Below are 25,252 nucleotides of genomic sequence, written 5' to 3' on the forward strand. Positions count from 1 at the left end.
ACCAGCTTGCATTCCCAAGGAATACTTTTACTATTAATAATTATCTTCCTGGTCTATTGCTCCTGGTATGTTGTTCTCTCAAGGTTTTTAGATGCGTGTGTGCAACCATAAACTAACAAATAGTCTCCCTCCAACTAGAATGCAAGCCTGACATCATCTCCTCCTGTGAAATATATACTGACACCCAAAGAGACAATGGTAACTGAGAATAGCTTTCAACATCACCTTTGCTCAAACCTCTTGGTTGGCCAGAGGTTGATCAAAGGGAGGAGGAAGAACTGTCAAATTGATCTCACATTAACCTTTCCTTGGTAGATGAGGCACCACTGGTCCTGGGAAACAACATCAGCAAAACAAAACTTTACATTTCATGTTCTTATAAATGTTCCATCTTCCCAGAGATAAGACCATCTAGTTAACCAATTAATAATCACCAAGGTATATGGGTGATTGCTCCATTCCTATGATACCTCAGATTTGTAAGCCTAGGTAATCAGGTTTTTTTTTTTAATGTTTATTTATTTTTGAGGGGGGGGGCATGAATGGTGGAGGGGCAGAGAGACCGAGAGACAGAGGATCACTGTGCTGATAGCAGTGAGCCCTATGTGGAGCTCAAACCCACAAACTGTGCGATCACAACCTAAGCCAAAGTTGGATGCTCAACTGCCTGAGCCACCCAGGTGCCCCACTAATCAGGCATTTTTATTCCTTCTCTTCCTTGTTCCCGATTTTTTATTCTGTAAAAAGCTTCCTGTTTTCCGCCCCATTTTGCAGTTCTCTGAACTCTTCAAAGTGCAGACAGTCTGCTTCATGAAGTGCAAAATAAAGATTGTTTGTATCACTTCAAATGTCTTCTTTAATCATTTTAACCATTTTAATGGCACACGTTCTGTATTCCCAGCATGTCTTCAGAACCCCTACATCCAGGAAGGTGTTTACTGCATACCACTTATACAAGGCATCATGTTAGGTTTTGGGGGGATACCAAAGTGACAAAGAAATGCTTCCTTCAAATTTAAAATCACCCCTACTCTTTATTCCTTACCCTTTCTTTATGGAGCCATTTTATGCCTCCAATATCTTTCAATCAAATGACCCAGCTGCATGTGAAGCACACAGAAATGCATAGACAAAGCACTCCCAAGTCTTGGGTCCCTAGGCTGACCATCATTGCCCAGGTGAATATGAACCCCTGGGTAAACACAGGCCCCAGGTGACCATGTTCCTCCAGGCTGACTGTGGAAGTTGGACTTACCATCACCGTATTCTCTAAACATTCATACTATGACATGGCAGAAAAAATTACATTCATCAAAAAAGAATTTACAACCTATGAAGAATGGAGAATTACAATATATAAAAAGTCTTCCTACTATAAAATGTCTTTCCAATCATCCATAGGTACATTGTTTCTAACCCCAACTTATTTTTAGAGTTTGGTACATCTAAGGAGCTCTTCACCTGGTGTGTGTGTAACGTGCCTGTTAGCAGTCACCCATTACCCTTCAGGTAGTTTCCCTCTGGTGATATGTGAGCCCCCTGGAAACCTGGGCACTCTACAAAAAGCTCCTAGAAAATCATTAACACTAGGGACCACACTTTGCTATCAGACCTATTTGCCATTAGCAGCAAAATGGAATATATTGGTCTTATCTCTAGTCTAAAAGCCCATCTCTTCCCTAAAAGGCAATTTCTTTGCATGTAGTTAAAAGGATTAAAGGAACACCATTAACTTCCAGCATTTCTACTTACATTGCACAGTGCAGTGGAGTAAAGGGATTACCGATAAATGTTCGAAAACATTTTTGCTCCAAAAGTACCTCTATACAGTTTTCATTACCTGCAAGGAATCAAAAGAATTTAGGGAGTTTCCCAGAAAGAAATTTTGTTCAACGTAATCTATTTTCTTTTTCATTAAGTATTGAATTCGACTGAATTCTCCTGAACTGGCTGCATGTTCATTCTCCATGGAATAAAATTCACAAAATGCCAAAATGTTATGAACTATGCTCACAGGTGTTCTGAGACATAATGAAACAGTGAAGGCCATATGTTCTGGTGGAGAGAAAGAGATAAAGAAGAGACCTCATTTGCAAGCAGAATAGATTCTATATCATCCTCAGCTCTTGCCAGATGCTTGACATAGATATGCCTGTTTGACCATATTTACCATAGGAAATTCTCCTTTCACCCTCACGAATAGGTTCACTTACAATTATGCAACCTAATTCAGGAAAGAAGATGTGATTAATAGAATTTAGTATTTGAGATAATGCAGGTGAAAAAGGGCTTTGACTATAAAATACTACACATGTGTTTAATACAGCACCAAGATCAGTTCCCAGCAAATAGTATGTACCCAATAAGTATTTTTTTAATAAGTAGAGGAATGAATATGAGGAATTATTTTCAGCAAAATGACAAGTAGTTTCTAAATCAACTGAATTTGAGTTGAATAAGGCCCTAGTTCTGTCAGCTTACTTGTTACCTGACTTAGGCAACTCACTTGGGATTTGCGAGCCTCAGTTTCCCATATATAAAATATCAGACTAGTAATGCCTGTCCTACCTAGGTCACAGGATGATGGAGTTTTCAGCTGATAAAGGACCTATATATGTTTTGTGAGACGAGGTACAATTGTTGAAGGCAAAGTTATTTGGCTTTGGAATATAGATTGTTCTCCTGAACCTCTTCTTGGTTAAATTTAGTGCTAAATTAGAGTTCTTTTATGGTCCACCTCAGAATTATGTAGATGTGTCTAATTTTAAGTGTTAAAATGCAAGCCAAACCTTTCTTGTACTTCTAGAGAGAAAAGGTGAAACAGTTTTTAGGATGAAGAAGCATATGAAGTGATGAATATAAAATCGCCTAACTTTATTCAAGTTATACTGTTTAGCTTTCCAACTATATCCAACCCTCACTCAAACCACCCTAGATACTGTTGAAGTGTTGGGAAGAGGGGCTTCCCTCTATTAGTATGACTCCCCCCAAAGGACCTAGCTTCATGCAGCATCTACATCTACCATTCCTTGAAGACTATGTGAATCCCAATTTCAGATCTGTGTGGGGAGGACTGAGGACCCCTGTACCACTTTCAATATTCTAAGTGCTCAGTGGAGGGGATTCTAGGAAAATGAGACCTTGAACCTCAGATTTGAAAGGCTGCACTGGCAAGGTGATTGCTCAGGAGAGGGTCTCCCCCTTCCCTCCTTGCACCTGGACGGGCCCAAGAACAGAGGCACCTGCCATTCCCACACTATCCCACTCTGGTCTAAATTATGCGGTCTATAATCAGCACTCTTATGTCTTCCCCCTTCCTGTAGGTTTTCCAGTGCCAGAGAGATCTCACAGCTTGATTCAGATGGGGGTTAGGGAGCTCTCATCCATTAGTAGGGAGAAAAAAATCACAATCCACCAATGGCAGGGAAGGAGCAAAATCAAGTCGAACAAGCAGCAAAATGTGGCTCTCACCAAAGTCGGAACCACTGAAAAAAGGAGGACTCTAATGAAAACATAATGAAAGGTCTTATGTTGATATATCAGGGCACCCAAAAACCTTTCTGGACCTAATAATCATAGTTTTTGAGTGAAAAATTTAATAGAAGAATTAAAAATGGAAAAATAAAATTATAGGAGTTGAGTAAGAAACACATGGGGAAATATCCACATACACTTAGGGGTGAAAGACCTGCTCAAGCAAGACTGGAAACTTAGATGCAATAAAAGAAAAAAATTTGATAGATTCAACCATTTAAAGTTCAAAATCTCTGCATCAAAAAGATATCATAAACAAGGAACAAAGACAAATGCAACACACATAACAAATGGAGAATTCATATTTCTAACACAAGGTACTTCTGCAAACACTATGAGAAATGATAAACAACTCAGTAGGGAAAAATGAGCAACAGATGAAAAAGGTAATGTCCGGAAGAGGACACTTTCCTCGTCTGGAAAAGGAAATACAAATACATAAATAAATATACTATCAGAGAAACACAAATTGAAAAATATCTGTTTCTTGCCCTTCAAACTGACAAAAATTTAAAAAAAGACATACTATTTTGGGCTGGCAGAGGCTTAAGAAGATAGTAAGTTTTATATACACGTTTGATGGAGTAATAAATCTTTATACTCTTTTTGCCAAGTAATATGGTATAATTTACTAAAATTAAAAAATTTTAGGGCATGTATGCCCTCTTATCAACAATTTCACTTTTGGGGACATCTGACAGAACTCGAGTTACCATAATATGAACATACACACTGCAACATTGTTTGTAATAGGAAAAAACCTGAAAACAATTTGAATGTTCGTCAACAAGGATATGGTATGAATAAATAATAGATTCTGGTATACACACTCACACATGCCTGTATCTATCCAGCTATGTGCTACAAAATATACAACTATTAAAAAGATCAATATATAGTGATACATATTGACTTGTCAGAGTATCTGCAATGGAAAGTTAAGTAAATAGTGACCAAAAAGTTATATAATATTTGCTCTATGATTCTAGTTTTTAAAAATAGGTGCGTATATAATAGGTGCGTATTTATTTATTATTCTCAAGGGAATAATAGGTGCGTATATAATAGGTGCGTATTTATTTATTATTCTCAAGGGAATAATAGGTGCGTATATAATAGGTGCGTATTTATTTATTATTCTCAAGGGAAAATTATGAAGTATATATACGCCAAATTACATCAGAAAGTAAATTTGGAAATGGAGACAATTTTACTTTAGGCACTTCAGTATTTTTGATATGTTACAGTTAGTATGCATTTTCCTTTTTTACTCAAATAAGTGAAATAAAATTTTAAAAATCTCCCAAATAACAAGTGCTACTAAATAAATAGGGGATATAAAACATAAAAAGAAATGCCAAAAAAATAAATCACGCATCTACTAGTGGTCAATTGTGACAGATTATTACATCATATTTTTTTGTTTGCTTTTTTAGCTTTATTATTTTAATTCCTTGTTATCTCATGTAAACCAGAAACCCTGATTAAAACTAGTTCTTTCAGTTCATCCAAAGCGCTGAATAGGAGTTACATGTTAGAGGTTAACAAAAAGGAGGAAAGTGGAGGTGCCTGGGTGGCTCGGTTAAATATCCGACTTCGGCTCAGGGCACGATCTCACAGTTCGTGAGTTCAAGTCCTGCATTAGTCTCTGGGCTGACAGCTTGGAGCCTGGAGCCTGCTTCAGATTCTGTGTCTCCCTCTCTCTCTAACCCTCACCACTTGTGCTCTCTCTCTTTCTCAAAAATAAATAATAAACATTAAGAAAAATTTTTTAATTAAAAAAAAAAGAGGCAAGTGAATTTTTACTGCATTAGGGCATCATGGTAGTCATGAAGGGGGAAAAGGGTATCTTAGATATAGAAAGATTGGAAACCATGGTTTACAATGTTACACTATGTTCTCACTTCCACTGAGACCACAGTGGTACCGGGCAGGCAGGAAGTCTACTGGAAACAGTCCAACGACAATCAACTCACCATTGTAACAAGCCCAGTGCAGTGGCGTGTAGCCTTGGTTATCTTTGAAAGAACAGTCCTCCTCGGAAAGTGCCATCTGGAGCAGCTCGCTCAGCCATGTGGCATGGCCACGAGCCGCCGCGTAGTGCAGGGGTGTCCTCCCTCTGGAATCTTTACAGAGAATCGACACTTCTTGTTCCAGCAGCATTTGCACACATTCCTCGTGGCCTGTCATAATCTGAGGCATTGCAATTAAAAACACAAAACACATCTCAGAAGGGCAGAGATGCAGGAAGCAAGGCAGGGCTAGGTGAGGCTAGGCTCAGAGTAAGTGGACATACACTTGGGCCTTAAGGCAAGCAGACTCTGCCCTACTGCGGAGGGAAGAGGCAGCACAACCCCAGCAAGATTCCTAACGGAGAAGGCTGTGAACACCAGTGCTTCAGAAACATCTCTTGACTCTCCAAACATAAACTTGAAAGGTAGCGTGATATAGTGGAAAATACCAGCTTCAGATTCAGGAAGGTGCAAGTTAAATCCTGGCTCCCACTTATGACACTTGGACAAATCAATCTGCCTTTCTGTGCCTCACTTTACCCACCTATAAGCAGGAATAGTCATAATGACTCGGAGGTTGTTGTGAGGCCTCGTGCGGTATGCAAAGGCTCCCAGCCTGTGACACGGACCACAGGAAGTATTCAAAAAATAAGAACTACGATTATGATATTAACCACTTAGAGTTCTTATTCTTTTCATTTATCATAGTGTTTAGCACCATCCCCAAATAGCAATTTCATAATTTGTTTTTGTTTCATTTAGTTTATTTGACACACTTTAAAAAAATTTCAGCGGATATGTATGAAGAATCATACAAGGATACATATTTCAGCAGGATACGTATTTCAGGTGGGAAATTGTCACAGGATACATATTTCAGGTGGCGAATGGGCCCACATTTGTAAAAAAGAACAATTACAAATAGCATGGCTACTGAAAACTAGGTAATCACTACAATAAATTATACCTCCTAAGCAAAATGGAGGATTAAAATAATGCGGCAGAAGAATACTTAGTGACATGGAGGGGTGCCTGGATGGCTTAGTCAGTTAAGCGTCTGACTCTTGATTTCAGCTCAAGTCTTGATCTCAGGGTACGTGAGTTCAAGCCCCCGTGTCTCTCAGCATGAAGCCTGCTTAGGAGTCTGTCTCTCCCTCTCTGTCCCCCTCCCTAAATAAAAACATTTAAACAAAGAAAAAGAAAAAATATTTAGTGACATGGAAAAAAAGTCCTTGATCTACTTAGAGAGAGAAAAAAAGCAGGTTCCAAATAACATCATCAGTATTCTCTCTTTTTAAAATTCAAAACAAATGCACATTACGGCAAAAAAGAATGGGGATATATTTACTAAAAAGTGGTTATCTCCAGGAGGTAGAATTGCTGGTGATTGTGATTTTCTTCCTTAAGCTTTACTTTTTTTTTTTTTTTTGCAAATTTTGTATGATTTGCATATGATCATAAAACAGAATCAATTCTATCAACAGCAGGTGTTCATGTATCTATTATCATAATCGAACATGAAATCCGAAGAGCAGGATCTAAGAGCACCTGCCATTATTTTACCTTTGCAAAAGATTTTGTAATTTCTTCTCTCTCTCTTTTTTTTTTTTTTTTGTAATCTCTACACTCGACGTGGGGCTCCACTTCATGACCCTGAGATCAAGAGTCGCATGGTCTACTGACTGGGCCAGCCAGGCACCCCTGTAATTTCCTTTTCACTGACTTTTATTAGTTATCTTAGAAAATAATGTTTTCACTAAAAATTCATATGGGGGCAAAAAAGAGGAAACAAGCTCACTACAAAATTGCTTTCCTAAAGCTGAGGAAGATGTGCATACCCCTCTGTGTAAAGCTGTGCAGCCCATGATGTCAACAGCATCTACATTTGCTTCCTTTTCCAGCAACAATGAAACAGCATCAATGTGGCCATATGCTACTGCAAGCATCAGTGGGGTTCTAGGGAGAGAAATAAATTAGGCTTTTAAAAAGAAGATTGGGGGAAAAAAACCCAAACCACATCATTTCCTGAGGAAAAACACCTCTCTCTTCCTTCTCTCTCCCCCCGTCCCCTCTCCCCTTAACAACTGCTTAATATTTTCTGAGGGTCCCCAGTTTGCCGTAGGTCCATGGAACAAGCTATATGCTCTACCTCTGGTCTCTAAAGGCCATGTGGAATGGTGTCAGTGGAATGATCAATAGAGGGGGACAGGGTTGCTTCTCACAAGGTTCATGTTAATCCCATCATTTTCAAAACCATGTAGCATTCACCAAATACTGAGTAGGGAGTGTGTCTATGGAGAAGACCCTCTTACTTCTAGCATTGCAGCTCTACTTTCACAGTTTCCTATGCTGGACGTCTGCTCAAGATTTTATTTGATCAAAACTTCATTGCCTTAAAGAAAATTCTGACAAATCTAGAGTTAAAAACAAAGTGTTGGGGCCCAGGAAGTGAAGCTCTGGTTTGAACTCTGACACTAATTCATTGGTTTGGAGTGAGTCACTAGCGCTTTGTTTTTGGCTTTGCATTTCCTATCTGTAAGAGAAGATTAGGTGGGGGGAATAGGCTAACAGACGGAAAATACTTTGGAAAAACAAACTCAGAAAGGACAAAATTACGAAGGATTTTTTTTCATGATAGCGATAACCTCTTGAGGTCTGTCCTGTTGTCATTATTAATTAAAAAAATGGGAATGCAGCAGCCTCAGACGAGGGTAGAAATGGATACAAAGAAGAAACAAATTAAAGAAAGGCCAGGACACATGGCCCCCAAAGTTGGCTCTTTTTCATCAAGATACACAGCCCCCACCCCATACTTTTCTTGGATATATACTTTAGCACAAAGGCCCTTCATTATTCTTGGGCTTTCAACTATTAATTTCACCCAAATATATACCTCAAACTAGAACTCGGCAGACAGCCCTCCTAACTGTTTAAAGAATTAACCAGTTACCTATTGTGATTGAAATGTCAACCCCAGGCCAGATTTAAAAAGACTTACTGTCCTTTGGCATCTTTCACGTCAATTGCTTCTGGGTTGTCTGCAATTTCTAGTAATAGCCGCAAACACAGTGTATGACCATTAATTACTGAAAAGGAAAATAAAGGACATTTTTTTAACAGACCAGCACTATACGTATCCTTCCAAAGTGAAATTTATTTACACTTCAAATCAGTGGTTTTCAACTGCTGCTGACAGATACCCCAGGTGTCCAGCTGGTGCTAGCTCCTGGGCACATCATGCTCCAATGTTTGTTACTAGTCGATTCAGCTTCCCTTTCTTTCCATTAGGGCACGTTGGTCCTCACCTACCATTTTCCTGGCCCTGCATTGAGAGTGTGTTCCTTAAACATGATGTCCTTTCTTCCCTCCTTGTATGGGACTGATAGCCTCTCCTCAATTTTCAGCTAGCTATCTTTTGTGTTCCTTGAAGAGAGTTACCCAATTCTATATAATCCCATGTCCAGCCTGCCTCTAGCGCTTTTTAAAAAGAAGGAAGAAGGGAGAGGACGGAAAACAGGAGAGTAGAACAGGATGAGAGGGGAGGAGGGCAAAGGGGAGCAGAGGAAGGGAGGAAAGGAGATGCAAACAGGTCCTGCCTGTTTTCTCCTAGACTTCACATTTATAGGTAGACAAGAACAATCATTCAGTTGATTTGTGGTGACTTAAAGCCTCAAACTGGAAAGGTACCCAGCCCTGGGGTCACTGCTCCTTGATTGACTAGAGGCTCCCAGGGGATTCAGGGATGTGCCCTCTGCAACTGGAAGACAGCTCTGTCCCAGAGTTCCTCAAACTTCTGCCCTAGGTTTATCAGTCTTCCAGGGTCTCTTGCACTGGCTTCCATGGCTGCCACCTGCCTGTCCCCTTGGCCCCTCAGTTCCTTCCCTGGCTGACCTGTGACTCTAGCAACCGCCTTGCCCCTTCTTCTTCTCGCCCAGCCGACCAAAGGTGGGCTGTCCACTGGGCCTTGACCCGCTGGGGCCAAATAACAAGATCTCACCCCTGTGTGCACCAGGCAAGATTCTACTCTGGGGAGTGGTGGTGCCCCCCTGGGGCTGGGAAGCAAGCCTCCTGGAAGGATAATCTACTGGGCTAAGGTACTTTCCTCCAGGTTGTTGAGTGGAACCCACAGCCTTACAAAAGACATGGGTTTCCACTGAGGGAGTATGATGAGAACAAATATGTTTAAAATTCTAAACATGACCTCCTCTCTTCTCTGAACAATGAGACCACTATAAGACACATTGCATTTACCGCATCATGGCTGTGGAGAGAGAAGGGAATAGATGCAGCTATGTTAGGTTCATAAAGGCTCTTCTAAGAGCTGCATTTTACAGTTCTTTTTATTGCATGCCAGTCGTGAGAGAATGCTAACTTAACGACATATTTTTCAGGGACAATGCATATTAGAATTAGCTTCCATTCATTGACACAACACAAATTAACTACAGGAATAATGCCCACATTTTGTAGACCACTGCATTCAGCTCATTCAGCAATGTTCCATTTATGTATCTCAGGAGGAAATTTTGGGGACTGGATGTACAGGCAATCTACTGCTGTTGCTGTTGTTTTGTTTTTTGTTTTAAAAATTACATTAAACCTAAAAATTACATTAAACTGGCAAAATAGGCAAGAATTTAATGTATGCTTAAAAGGAAATGATCAGCAGAGAAATGATTGCTACACACTATAGACAATGGGTTCATGAAGGTACAAGTATATTTTGATGGATTCCTCTTTCTATATCAATTTGCTATTCATTAAATACTCATAATCATAATAGTTCCAAAGACATCTGATTTTTGGCCAAACAGAAAAAGACAATAAAATTATCTAAGTTCACATCACTCACCCAGTATGCTGGAGAACAAACCAATTTCTACAGTGGTGCTTTTTTTTTTTTTGGCAGGGGGTAGGGTGGTGTACTTTTGAACTTAGCTAATAGCCCTCAGGTAATTATAATTCCCCTCTAGTGTGAAAGTGTCGCCAAACCAGAATTCTTATTGGCTTCCCATACACTATGTTTTCCCCAGTTGCCTTTTAGCAAAAAGATGCTAACATCTCCTTCAGTTGTGCCTGCCAACTCCAGCTTTGTCCCAGACTAGCTCAGCCTCTCCCTGGCTGTGAGTGACAGCCATTTTTCATACTGCTCAAAGGCCACAACTGTCAAGGCAACGATCTGTGCCAAAACCTCTAATATCCATCCTGGCTCCCGCCTCTCACAGTACTCCCAGGATTTGAAACAAAAAACAATTGGCCTCTCAAATGAGTTGGAAAAGATTCTGGAAGCACAAGCAAAAGCTTCTGCACAGCAGACATTTTGTGGAGAATAGAGTCAAATGACGGCCTGTATCTTTTTAATGAATGACCTGAGGGAAATCCAAAAGGATTGAGTGGTCTCGACCACGAGGGGGCTCCATTGGACCACAACCTATATCACAGTGGCAAATGAGAGACAATGATTATCCTTCACTGTTTACCTGTTAACAAGGACAATTTTCCACAACAAAAATAGGCCTTTTGTAATTGTCAGGAAGTACTGTACATGGTAACTAAAAGCATGATGTTTGCCGTGAATAATAGACAACTAATCTTTAAAAAGGAGAGCTACCATTTGCAACTATGTGGATGGAACTAGAGGGTATTCTGCTAAGCGAAATTAGTCAGAGAAAGACAAATATCATATGACTTCACTCATATGAGGACTTTAAGATACAAAACAGATGAGCATAGGGGAAGGGAAGCAAAAATAATATAAAAACAGGGAGGGGGACAAAACAGAAGAGACTCTTAAATATGGAGAACAAACAGAGAGTTACTGGAGGGGTTGTAGGAGGGAGGATGGGCTAAATGGGTAAGGGGCATTAAGGAATCTGCTCCTGAAATCATTGTTGCACTATATGCTAACTTGAATATAAATTTAAAAATATAAAATTAAACTAAAAAAAAGAGATCTAAATATGAACTTTGTAATAATACCAAGAATGCCTAGAATACCAAACTTTGCAATGACACTTTACAATATTACCAAAAATACCAAAAAGACTAAATGTGATGGGAAATTAGTACTTATAATTTATAACCATACCATCCATTACTGACCTCATGGCTAAAAATTCTTCCAGGAGCAATCATTTCCAGATAATTAGGTAACACCATGATTTTTCAGTCTCCATATTGATTTTCTTCAGTGGTTTGGAAATTCAAGGATATATATAGAAACAGTGCCACAAGATCTACCATTTTTCCAAATAACAAGAATTATAAAGTCTTTTGAAAAACTGTCTTTACTCTTATTTTTCAATCCACCCATTATTTCATGGTCTGAGTATGATAGTTATTTCTCTTCATAAGACAATATCGGGGTGCCTGGTAGCTCAGTTGGTTAAGCATCCAACTCTTGATTTCGGCTCAGATCATGATCTCATGGTTTGTGAAGTCCAGCCCCGCATCAGTCTCTGTGCTGACAGTGCGAAGCCTGCTTGGGATTCTCTCTCTCCCTTTCTCTCTCTCTCTGTCCCCCCACTGCTTGCTCATGTGTGCATGCATGTGGACATGTGTAGACTCTCTCTCTCTCTCAAAATAAATAAATGAATTTAAAAAAAGACAATATCTACTATTCTGATCAAAGGCTGATATCCTTGAATTCCTGACTTCAAAGGAATTTATGTCTTAGCTGAGCTAGAGATTCTTCCACATTACCTTTCTATCTATGTATGTAGCCAGAAATGTCTTGGCAGAGTTTTATTTTATGTATATTGGAGAAAAATCTCCAATAGAAGGAAAATTACTTACTTTTTTATACATATGCATATACTTTTTAAGAGTCTTTATTTTTACCTGATGTAAAGTCTTTATTTATTTTACCTGATGCATCAAGAATTAGAGCAGAAGCTAAGAAGCATCGTTTAGACTGGCAGACTGATGCTGTCTGATGACACCTTTTATGAAACAGCCCAGAAATATCATTAATTTTATGCTTTAAAATGCTGTGTGATTTTTTCTATGTAACTCATTTGAAGATCACATTACACCTTGCCTCCTGTTTAGAAATTTTTGTGATAGCCATTGGCCAAGGTTCTGAACTCTCTTCTGAGTTAAGAAGGCCAAAAAGAGTGCAGAGGGTTTTTAGGGCAGTATTTACAATATCATACTTTATATGATACTATAATGCTGGATGCATGCCATCATACATTTGTCCAAATTCATAGAATGTATAACGAGTGGACCCTAATGTAAACAATGGACTTTGGATGATTATGACGGGTCAATGTAGGTTTATCAACTGTAATAAGTGTATGACTCTGGTAAGGGATACTGATAATGGGGAAGGCTATGTGGGGGGAGACAGGAAGTGCATAGACAATCTCTGTAGCTTCCTCTCAATTTTGCTGTGAACCTAAAACTGTTCTCTAAAAGAAGAAGGCCAGAGCCTACGTGGCCATAAAACACTAATTATCTCCAAGTGGGTAGTAGGCCAAAAGTGTTTTGGAAGACTGGAGGCATATTTGACGTAGAAAGAAAACTGATACTTTAAAAGTTGGGATGCAAGATGCCGCCATCCTTTTACTTGGACTTATAAGTGGGCTGTAAAACTACAGTAACCAGACTCGTGGCAAGACCCACCTGAGGCATGAAGTGGGGTTCTTTTGGTTACATTGTCTTTCACAAAGATGGATGCGCCCTGATTGATAAGTGCTTCCACGCATTCTGTGTGTCCCTTAAAGGCAGCCAGGTCCAGAGCGGTGCGGCCTTTCTCATCCCTGATGTCCAGGTCCACCAGCGACTGCAGAAGGACTTCCAAGGCTTGGTGGTGCCCGTTGTAGGCCTGCAAAGAAGAGACCAACGACACAAATGCTCACTCACTTCCAATCCCACAACAACCCACATGAGGGGCTAAGCCTCCAAGGTCACAGTTGGAGACCCCTCCAAAGAGCACATCTGAAAGATGCTTGGGATAATTATTGAAACAGGCAAACCAGAGAGACTGAAAAATGACAATGCACAAGCCTCACTGGTACATATGAATTTCTTCACGTTCTTTCTTTTTTGTCAAATAATTTGTTCCAAACGTACTAAATGTATTAATGTATTCTTATATTTATATCTATCAATCTAATAATATAATATAGACAAGCAGCTGAATGAATTAATACATTAATTCTATCAATTCAGTCCTAAACATAATGACACAATTAGAATATTTTTTTCAGGATACTTTTCTGTTAAACCTGGGGGGAAAAAAAATCACTGAAAACAATGCAGACTTGGTAATTCAACAGAAGCATACTGACCTGTTGCAGTCCAACATTTTAATTTCTTTTTTGTTAATGTTTATTTTTGAGAGAGAGAGAGAGAGAGAGAGAGAGAGAGAGAGAGACAGAGTGCAAGATGGGGGGAGGGGAAGAAAGAGAGGGAGACACAGAATCTGAAGCAAGCTCCAGGCTCTGAGTTGTCAGCAGAGTCTGATGAGGGGCTCAAACTCCTGAGCTGTGAGATCATGACCTGAGCTGAAGGTGGACGCTTAACCGACTCAGTCACCCAGGCACCCCACAGGCATTTTAATTTCTAAGCAGGGGACCCTTGGCAAGTTTCTGAATTTCACTTAGGGTTTGTTTTCTCATTTATAAAAATGAGAGCAATAAAAGTCACCTCCCATGGAAGATAGAAAGAATAAAATCACACAGGCTTCCCCATCCTATCTTGTACCCAGTCGATGCTTCCTCCTTTCTCCTTTACTTCTCCCATTGATTATAATGAAAACACAGACACAATTATGGAAATGTGTTTCATGTACCAGCACCAAGTTCAGACCTATTATGAGGTCCTATGCTATGTTAGGTTAAGAAGCTTCACATTACTAAAACACAAAATTAAAAGACTGAGGGATAATTTTCATTAAGTCTACAAGGTAAAAAATTGTATATGCACACACAAGGCTGAGGACATTGGAAATAAAAGAGAGAAGAGGGATAAGGATAGGAAGGGGAAAGACGGGGGACAAGGAAGTAAAGAAGGAGATACAGGAATAATCTGCCTCCAGGGGTTTTCAGCAGCCAGAGTCCCCTCTTATGTCAGCAGCACTTTTTGTTTTCCCACTGCAGCAATTGCTCAAGGCACAATGAATTTGAAAAAAGGCTTAGCACAGACAAAAGATCAATATCTCTAATACATAAAAAGCTCTTACAAACCATGAAAAAAATTTTTTTTTGCATTTATTTATTTTTGAGAGACAGAGATGAGCAGAGGAGGGGCAGAGATAGAATGAGACAGAATCCGAAGCAGGCTCCAGGCTGTGAGCTGTCAACACAGAGCCTGACGTGGGGCTCGAACTCACAAACTGGGAGATCATGACCTGAGCCGATGTCGCATGCTCAACCAACTGAGCCACCCAGGCGCCCCTCTTACAAGCCATTTTAAAACTTAGGAAAATGTACAAAGGGCATGAAAAGACAGCTCCCAGAAAAAGAAATATGAAAGGCCAGTGAACATATGGAGAAAATAGATAATTTTTTTAAGGTATTATTTTTCAACTACCAGCTTGATAATGATTAAGTTTGGTCATGTCCAGGGGCACCTGGGTGGCTCAGTCGGTTAAGCATCAGACTCTTGATTTTGGCTCAGGTTATAATCTCACAAACCATGAAATCAAGCCCCATGCTAGCTCTGTGCTGACAGTGCAGTGGCTTGAAATTCGCTCTCTCCCTCTCTCTCTCTCTGCTCCTCCCTTGCTTTCTCTCTCTCAAAATAAATAAACTCGAAAAAAAAAAAAAGGTTGGTTATGTCCAGTATTTGTTAAGACCTGGTGAAAAAAGCAATCTATGCTCTGTTGCTGGGAGTATATATAGTATGACATTTGAAGAGACTTGACAAAATCTATCAAAAACTTTTTTAAAAACTGTAAGCTGCAGATAGCACATATAACATGACCTCATTCATATAAAAAGCAAACATATCCAAATATACACATATCTATGTCTATGTATATTTCTATATTCATAGAAAATCTTAGAAAAATACAAAAGTAACTGTTAATGCTGGCTACCTCTAGAAAAGGGAGGTAAAGCAAGGAGCATATGGATTTACATCATCTTACCTTTTTAAAAGTCACTTGAGTTGTTTTCCTAAGTATATGTTCATAACAACAATACCAAAAACTCAACATAAAAGGACCCACAGAATTTAAGAGTACTTAATTTTTAAGTTTTAATACTGTTTCTTTATATTACTTTTGTGAATGATTGTGGCTATTATATGTTATGTATTAAACATATCTTACCTATAATATGCAGTATAATTCATATGCTAATGAATTTCAAATTTACATCCATTTCTAACTTCTTTTACTTCCAAACTAGTGTTTTTTTAAGTTTATATATGCATTTGTGTGTGTGTGTGTGTGTGTGTGTGAGAGAGAGAGAGAGAGAGAGAGAGAGAGAGAGAGAGAGAGCGTGAGTAGGAGAAAAGTAGAGAGGGAGAAAGAGAGAATCCCAAGCAGGCTCTGCACGATGGACACAGAGCCCCATGCGGGGTTTGAACTTATGAACCGTGAGATCATGACCTGAGCCTAAATCAAGATCAGAGGCCAAATGAGCCACTCAGGCACCCCTCACTTCAAAACTTCTATATTCAACTGCCTATTGATCTTTCCACTTGAATATATGCCTCTCATGCTCCTCTATTGCAGCAAATGGCAACTCTATACTTCTAATTGCTCAGGCCCAAAACTTTGGGGTCATCTTTGTCTTCCCTCTTAAGACCAGGGTTGTAGCCCTATACAAGGGCCCTGGGACGCTGGCGCAAGTGTGTGTTGAAGGACAGCCTCTTCCTCCTGATCCCAGCTTTGCCATGCCCGGGAACGGGGATGCGTCTGCTGAGAGGAAGGGACACCTTTTGCTCAACACACAGAGTTGTCCTCAGGTTCTCAGGCACCTGGCAGGAAAACATCTATCCCCAACCCCCTACACCTCTGTTCTAATTCACAAACAGGTGTCATGTGGCAACCCTCAATCCACGATCATCTCTAAAATTATACCCAGAATTAACCCAGTTCTCACCGTAGGGCCATTCTCTTTGGCCAGGATTATGGCAAACACTTTCTTTCCATCTTTGCCCCACTGCAATCTATTCTTGACATGGTCTCCAGATGAAATCTCTTAAAACCTAAGTTGGACATATCACTCCTTGATGAAAACTAGTCAATGGCTTCTTCCCTCCTTGATAATAAAATCCAAAACTTTCCATGACCATTCAGGCCCCTTAGGATTAGTCCACCTTCTTCTTCTTCTTCTTTTTTTTAAAGTAATAACCAGTCTTTTTTGTTTTTAAATATTTACTTTTGAGAGAGAGAGCACATGTGCATGTGAACGCACACAGGTGGGGCAGGGGCAGAGACAGAGAGGGAAACAGAATCCGAAGCAGGCTCCAGGCTCTGAGCTGTCAGCACAGAGCCCGATGTGGGGCTCAAACCCACTAATGGTGAGATCATGAGCTGAAGCTGAAGTCTGACACTTAATCGACTGAGCTACCCAGGCACCCCAGGATTAGGGCTCCTTCTACCCTGATCATCAGCATGCCCCCTCACTCACTCTGTTCAACCACACTAACCCCACCTCCTACCCCATGGTTAAATACATGCATTTTCTCCTCTAGGCTATTGCATTTGTACTCTTAAAATTTTTTTAAATTCATGTATTTATTTTTTTTAAGTTTATTTATTTATTTTGAGAGAGAGAGAGAGAGCACGTCCATAAATGGGGGACAGGTAGAGAGAGGGAGAGAGAGGATCCCATGCAGGCTTTGGGCTGACAGCAGCAGAGCCTGATGCGGGGCTTGAACCCACAAAATGTGAGATCATGACTTGAGCTGAAACCGAGAGTCAGACGCTCAACCCACTGAGAGACCCAGGTGCCCCTGTACTTTTTTTTTTTTTAAGTTTTTTTTTTTTTTCCTCTAGTAATCTCTTCACACAACGTGGGGCTTGAACTCACGACCCGGAGATCAAGAGTTGCATGCTCCTCTGACTGAGCCAGCCAGGCACCCCTGCATCTGTACTTTCTATTTCCTCTAACTGGGAAGCTCTTCCTCCAGAGGGCCACATGGTTCTCCTGGTACTTCTCCTTCAAATATCACCTTACCTGGATGCTTTCCAGAGCCCAAACACAGCCCTCCACCCTCCACCTCAGCATACTACCGGACATTCTCCATCCCACTTATCCTGCTTTATTTTATCTTTATAGCACTTATTACCATTTGATATCTGTTACTTATCCATTGGTTTATTACCTGTGATTGAAGGCACTTCATGCGTATTGCTCACTGCTGTATCCTAAATCATGCCTAGTGCATAGTACACACTCCACAATTATTTGATGAATAAATGAATTAATTTAATGGATGTTATTTTCATTTATTGGTATTAGTGGTAGGAACATATTTTTAAAATAGCAGCTATTTGCCTATGCAAACATTCTTTTTATTGATGAAAAAACAAAACAAGCAACGTAAATTAATTCATCCAAGGTCACTTAGCTATTAAGTGACAAAGCTAGAATTTGAAACCCAGAGCTGTGACCACTAAAATCTATGCTGTTCAGCAATGTCTTATAATTTTTCCCAGTAATTCCACTGAATTGGCTTTTAAACAAAATACTTTTGTCTCTACATGTAACGGCACAAAGAGGTGAAGAACAAATATTGGATCAGAAACCTTGACCCCTTCTCTAGAAGGCTTAACACAGAGGTAAAGTGACTTGCACAGAACTATGAGGCAAGAAGGCACACCCTGGGGCTAACTTCTAGACTGTTGTTCTTTTACTACACATACTGCCTTTCTTGAGACAGGGAAATACTTTCCTATATGTCCGTGTTTGTGATCTGTGCTTGCTGTGCAAACCATAACTGCATAGGATTGTAAGCCGTTTAGTCTAATCTAAATTGTGAAGCAATAGCTAACTTCTACTGAGCCCTTGCTGTGTGTCAGACCGTGCTGGACATGTAGCACCTCATTTAATTGTCAAAACAACTGCCGATTTGGATACTACTGTTATCCCCATTTTACTGACAGGGGCACAGAAGGGCAGAAGGTAACAATCCAGCCTTTCCATGGTCACTCAGCCTTACATGGGAGAGCTGAGATTGAAAGACAGGCCAACTGGACCCCAGAGCCTGAGCTGTGGGCTTTTCATGAGCTCCTATGGAAAGGGTGCAACAAGGCCAAAAGGTGTATGTTTCTTTACTTCTTTATTATAGGAAGTTTGAAACTTAGACAAAGAGAGGATAGTTTATGAATTCTTATATACCCACAACCCAGTTTCAACTCAGCCATTATCGACTCAGGCCACGGGTGATTTTAAGCCAACTTGGGAAGACCTATCCTGTTAAATCTGTGGTACTAGCAACATCTACATCAGGGTATAAATCAGTCTATCTCATTTTACTCTAGACTTACCTGTGACTTATTTGAAAACAAATTTTGCATAACACTTCTCATTTTAAACTGTAATAGTAGCAACTGATTCAGCTTATGTGGAAATCCTGACTTCACACCAAAGGGAAATGAATCCCTGTAGATAACAGCAGGGCCTAGATGTCATTTGCAAATGCTGGTCCCTTCAGTGCCAGTTATTATTATGACAAAGACAGTAAACATTTTAATTTCCATCAACATGACTTAGCCTAGGAAATAGAATCGGCAACTTATAAATTGTAGGCGTATCTGCAAAACATGATGGCTAACGTATTTCGATTTAATAAAGAGAAGCCATTGGGGAAAGAGAAAAGTAGTAGGAAGGGAGCCAGTGTGAAGGAATCGATGCTGTTCAGTACAGAAGAGTCACCCTGCAAGGCGCTTGGGTTAGGTGCTAAACTTATCCCCACGCTTTCTTCTTTAATCCTCACAACAAAAAATAAATCCATCAGTCTGTGTTAAATTTAGAGGCTTAATATTTTTAAAAAAAGATGAAGTGGCCCTGTTGGTAATTAGGAAAGCTTCAGAATCCCAACCCATACTTTGTTCTGTATCAGGCATTTCAAATTCTCTTACGGAATGGTTGAAAGGCCAGATTTACCTGTAAAATTCCTTTCATTTCTTCACCTAGTCTAGCTAGCAGCTTTTGAATTTTAGCATGCAAAAACATTACCCCACAGAACTGAAGACATAAAACTATGTATACTAAACTTAAACGGCAATTTAAAAGGAGTAATAAAGTGACTTTGATTATACAAGAACTTTCACTTACTTCCACACTCTAGAGTTTAACCCGAGAAACAAACTACCATGTAACATGGAATTCTGTTTTATGGTGAAATGCATGATTATGTCTTTGGGCAGGTATATGGTTCTTGGAGTACACACACACAAAAGTATATAATAAAGCTTTAAACTCTTTTAAGGAGGCTCAAGTAGGCAGGAAAGGAAACCTTTCTCATGTCAGCAGTACATGATGAAAATTGCCCTCTTTCTTTCTATTTCCATCCTAATCCAGGTATTTAGTAGGCAGTTTCACCAATAATTTCTGAAATAACTAAATGAGGAAGGAATCACATAAAAGAACAAATATGTCGGTTCAAAAAGCGTGTAATATTTTGGCTTTCAATAGATAACTCAGTTAAAGTCTTCACTAGAGTTAGCAATCAAACATTTTAAATTTGTTTGGTGAAATGTCTTTATTAAAAAATACATTAGGTAACTTTAAATATGTCTTAAACATGATTAATTCTTTGAACTTTTTAGATAGGAACTGAGGGCAATGAGGAGAAAGAATCTGGCATCTCAACAGAATCCACGAAACAATGGGTCCATCTGGAAATCTTGACAGCTGGAGGCTTTCATTTGCATAGCCTTGTTTCTTGATTTAATTTTTTCAAGTGGATGAAATGTTTATGAAATTCACTGGGTTGATAACCCTGGAGACTTGAGTCATTCAGCCAGGAAATAGTAACTCAAGGCAGGTCAGGTTTCTTGTGACAGTCAAGGTTTGGGGCATCTGCTGTGATTTCATTGCTAGAATGCATCCCCAGAAGAAATAATGTGCCTTGGGTTTTTATCAAGTTAATTGCCACCGAGGCCCCTGGAGAGGGTGATAGGCATACTTATAGGGTTCTTGAAGCATATAATAATTTTTAAAAAGGTGTTAGCAGGCAAGAATAACAGAGTTTCAGAATTAATCCACTGCTATCACCCTGGTCAAAGACATCATCACCATCATTACGTCCTGGTTGTCTAGCTTCTGTTTTTCTTCCCTTACAATGTATACCCCACACAGAAGCTGAAATAATCCTTTTCAAACAAAAATCGTATCATATCATCTGTCTCTTCAAATCCCTCCAAATGGTTTTCTAACTTGCTCAGAGTAACAGTTGAAGTTCTTACCGGGGAGTACAAGGCCCTCCCCTGACTCCTCACCTCCTCCACGACATGTCGGACACCATCGCCTACGCCACTCCCTTTCTACTCTGCTCCAGCCATGTCGCCTCCCTGCTGTTCTGGGACCATGCCGAGCATGCTCTTACCCCAAGGACTCTGCACTTCTGCCCAGAACACTCTTCTGTCATATGATACCAACATGGGTAGCTCTTAAGGTCTCTTGTCCAAATGTGAGATTCTATGCTATGCAAAGTAGAGCCTCGCCTGTCACCTCAGTGTTGTCTCACTGATCCCATTGGTAGCACTTCACACCATGTGTCATGTTAAATATTTACTTGCCTATTTCTCTCCTAGACTAGAAACTCTACAGAGGCTGGGCTTTGTTTATTGCAACCTCCCCAGCTCCCAGAACAGGTGCTTAGCATACACACAATGAGTGTATGTCAAATGAAATAATGATATGTTAGCATTAGTGAGGATGAAGCTTAGCTGAAAGCACATATGTGCCAGGCACTGTTCTAACCACTGTAACGCATTAACACACGTCATCCCCACAATGGCCTTACAACAGAGGTACTGCTATTGTTTGCTTATTTATTTTATTCTTTATTTTTTTAATGTTTATTTTTGAGAGAGAGAGAGAGAGAGAGAGCAGGAGAGAGGCAGAGAGAGAGGGCAACACAGAATCTGAAACAGGCTCCAGGCTCCGAGCTGTCAGCACAGAGCCCGACATGGGGCTCGAACTCACGGACCATGAGATCATGACCTGAGCCAAAGTTGGACGCTTAACTGAATGAACCAGTCAGGCGCCCCTGTTATTGTCGCATATTATGGGTGAGGAAATTGAGACACAGGAAGTTCAGTTCTTGGCCAAGATCATACAACAAACAATTAAATAAATCTACAAATTAGAAAGGGTGTGGGGGTCCTTAACTTACTCCTTTGAATTTACAGGTGGGAAAACCATGACCAGGAGAATTGCTAAAGGGAAGACTGGTGGCTGGGACCTCCTCTCTGAGTGTACTTCCGAGGCCCCTCCAAGTACAGAGCTGCCAGATGCCCCGTTCTCTCCAGGGATAACACAGCACCCTGACTTTACAGGACCCAGAAACTCACAGACCTTAGCAGAGCAACTGGCACACTGTAAGCACTCAACAATAATTCTTTGGGGGGAGAAAAAGAGAATGACAGCTGGCAGAATTTGGGAGAGCTAAGAAAGTCTCTTCTCAGATTACCGGCAGGTGTGGCAATGCAACAAGCCCCACTTACAAAGGGCATGAGAATTCTATCTGAGATAACCTCAGATAGTCCTCTCTAGGGTCAGCTAATTCTGCTGTGAACCCTCAGCTTTGGGGTAACTTCTCCAGGTGCCCCAGGTGGTTGGGCAGAGATTCTAGGGAGCAGCCTTTAGGGCAATGTATACTAAGAGCCACATGGCATAAAGTTTTATACATACAAATATCCCACTGTCCATCTAACTTTTCTGCTCTAAGTCCACCTCCAGAACAAAGATTGATGCATATTTTAGCCTGATTTCAGGACTCAAAACGTGTGTGTGTGTGTGTGTGTGTGTGTGTGTGTGTGTGCAGTGGATGTGTTGGTGGGTGTGGCAGAGGGTGGTGAGTGGGATCAACAGATGTGCTGGTGGATATGTGGGGAGACTAGCAAGGAAGCGGGGGCTCCATGCAGCGTGATCAGTTCATCCCAATCCTTATGGGATGGTCTCATCCCCTCACCTTGCCTGATTACTTATGCATGCCCATCAACAAAGCCACTCCCCTTTGCTCTCCAAAACCTCCCTCTCAATTTTTCATCAGAATGATATCGAGAAAGTGCTTGTACATGGATGGTACTAAGTGAATGTCATAACAGTTAAACTCAGAGACCCAACTCCTTCCCAACCTTCTCAGCATTCAGCCTCCAGGTGCCTCCAACCATCATCATTGTGGCCATGGACTGAAGGCTCACAATGTGGTGACACCTTCTGTAGCTGAGCCTCTATTGCTGGGTGTGGCTGCCGGTTGGAGAGAGGCTCCTAAGGAATAGCTGCTGATTACCAACTGCTGGCAGGACCATGGTAGGGTGGTGGGTGAGTTTCCTGGCTTGGTCATCGCTATGGAGAATCTGGGGATCCTCACTCTGGGCTGCTGCATTTCCCTTCAATTGTTGGGATGTGGAGAGGAAGGTTTATGGGTGACAGAATAACTCTTCCTCCCTGCTCACAGATCTTAGCCAGTACAAGAATCAGAGCTCATACCTCCTCTGAGACCCTGACTTCGAGCCCAGGCAGAAAGAGCAGAGCTGCAATAATGCACGTGCTTACCTTGCTCTCATGTTTGTGTTTAAATATCTCACACGTTTTTAATTGGGGTATTTGGTTTATTTTTTGGTAGGCTGTATGCATTGTCGGCTATAATCAAATCTTTAAGCCACAATGTTTTCAAATTTCCTCAATGTTTTAAAATTTAACTACTAGATAGCAATAATTTTAAAGATTTAAAAAATGTGTAACAATCATTTATTAAGTATACTGTGGTAGAGGCTTTATGAATATTATCTCTTTTCCTTTGTCTTCATTTTACAGATGGGGAAACTGAGGCCCAGTAATGTGTCTGAAGTCACCAGTGAGTGAAGCTGGGACTGGAATTTGAGGCAGTCTTTCTCTCTGCAGCCTGTGCCTTTACCCATGTACTGTTTTCATTATTTGTTATTATTGCGTTATTATGCTCTCATTTTAAGAGAAGCCTAGTTCTAGGACACTTAGGTTCTTTTTGTAACAGTGGAAGCCACTCACAGCATCTCACTTACAGCTAAGTGGAGTGGACTCTTGGTAGCACCGGAATCTGATTCTTCAAAACCATTGTTGGTTCTTTCCAAAAGCTGTGGAGACAAAAAGAAAACAATAGTACATGAGTGAACTTTGCAGGAGGAATCCTCCTTTATGGATACCAACGTTGACATAAATGCAAAAGAGGTTTCAGAAATGTAAAAAAATCACACAACTTAGCAATATAAGAAACCTGGTGCAGCATATCTGAAACAAATAAGAAATCAGATGTAGCATATCTAACACAGATACTCTAAATATTTCAACTTCTAGATCATCTTAGCATTTGCTAATGAAAAAAGGCTTTCATACTTGAAAGATGCTCAGCCTCATGAATCCAGGAAAATAATTCATGTTTAATCCTCTTTTTACCCAGCAGATGGTAATAATGAAAAATTATAATAGCCGGTGTTCAACTATCAAACACACATTTACCGGAGGTAAGTGTTAGAAAACACGTATAAAGTTCCCGTTCTCACGAAGCTTACATTCTAGAGAGGGGAAACATAGACAAACAAATAAATATAGAAATAAATATCTGGTAATGACATATGCTATACTGAAAATAAAATAGGGTGATGTGATACAGAATGACTGGGAAGTTACTTGACAGCTGATGATCAGGGAAGTCCTCTCTAAGGAGGTGACAATTAAAGTAAGGCCTGAATAATAAGGAGAATTAAACCAAGTAAAGGTGTGGCAGGAGAGTATTCTGGAGGAGGAAGTCATGGAGGAGGGAATGTAAATGTGTCAAGGGGAGATGGACATGGTGAGTTGAAGGAACAGAAAGGATAGTGTGACCAGGGAATCAGGAAAAAGACATTCTCAGGGATTCATGGTGGGAACAAATTGTTAAAACCTTTCTGGGCAATTTGTGTATACTTTTAACCCAAGGAATTAATTCCCAATAAATAGACAAGTGCATAATGATGCATTTATAAAGAAAATTATTCAACAAATATTTGATGAATGATTACCAATGTGCCTAGACACTGAAGATTCAAAAATAAAATTAATAATGTATTAAAATATTCACTTCCCCAGGGCAGGGGGTAAGGTGGATAACAATAGAAAAAAGTTACACAGTTAATTAGAAAATGGTATGTGCTATGGAGATAAACCAAACAGAGAGGGAGGGTTCAGAGAGCTGGAGGGGAGATCAGTTTGCAACTTAAATAGGGTGATCAGGGAACGTGGTACTGGCTGAGCAAAGTCTTAAGGGTGATGAGACAGCCTTGTGGATATCTAGGGGAGGAGAGTTGCACTCAGAGGGACCAGCAACTGCCAAGTCCCTCAGGGTTAAGTGTGCTTAAGAATATCCAGGATGCTGGAGCAGAGTGACCAAGGGTGAAAATGACAGGAAAGGAAATCAGAGAGATAGTGGCAGTGGGGGTGGGAGTGTCATCAAGAACCTTCCGGGTTGTTGTAAGAATTTTGACTTTTCATCCTGAGATGGAATTTCACTGGAGTGTTTTGAGCAGAGTGATGACATGTTCTAACTTTTAGACTCTA

The 25,252-nt window shown here is 40.3% G+C and overlaps 1 protein-coding gene across 13 annotated transcripts in view; it reads right to left on the bottom strand.

Moving 5' to 3' along the window:
- ANKRD44 (ankyrin repeat domain 44) overlaps positions 1-25,252 on the bottom strand; it is a 224,952-nt gene that overhangs the window by 33,213 nt on the left and 166,487 nt on the right. For all 13 annotated transcript variants that reach the window (XM_045034212.1, XM_045034216.1, XM_045034218.1 and 10 more), the window contains exons 17-22: positions 23,722-23,793; positions 13,173-13,374; positions 8,545-8,632; positions 7,385-7,502; positions 5,511-5,727; positions 1,753-1,840 (exon numbers count right to left, since the gene is read on the bottom strand). In XM_045034212.1, coding sequence (XP_044890147.1) covers positions 1,753-1,840; positions 5,511-5,727; positions 7,385-7,502; positions 8,545-8,632; positions 13,173-13,374; positions 23,722-23,793 — 785 coding nt within the window. The remainder of the gene's footprint in view (positions 1-1,752; positions 1,841-5,510; positions 5,728-7,384; positions 7,503-8,544; positions 8,633-13,172; positions 13,375-23,721; positions 23,794-25,252) is intronic.

The sequence above is a fragment of the Felis catus genome, chromosome C1 (assembly GCF_018350175.1).
Source record: "Felis catus isolate Fca126 chromosome C1, F.catus_Fca126_mat1.0, whole genome shotgun sequence".
In the NCBI taxonomy this organism is placed as follows: domain Eukaryota; kingdom Metazoa; phylum Chordata; class Mammalia; order Carnivora; family Felidae; genus Felis; species Felis catus.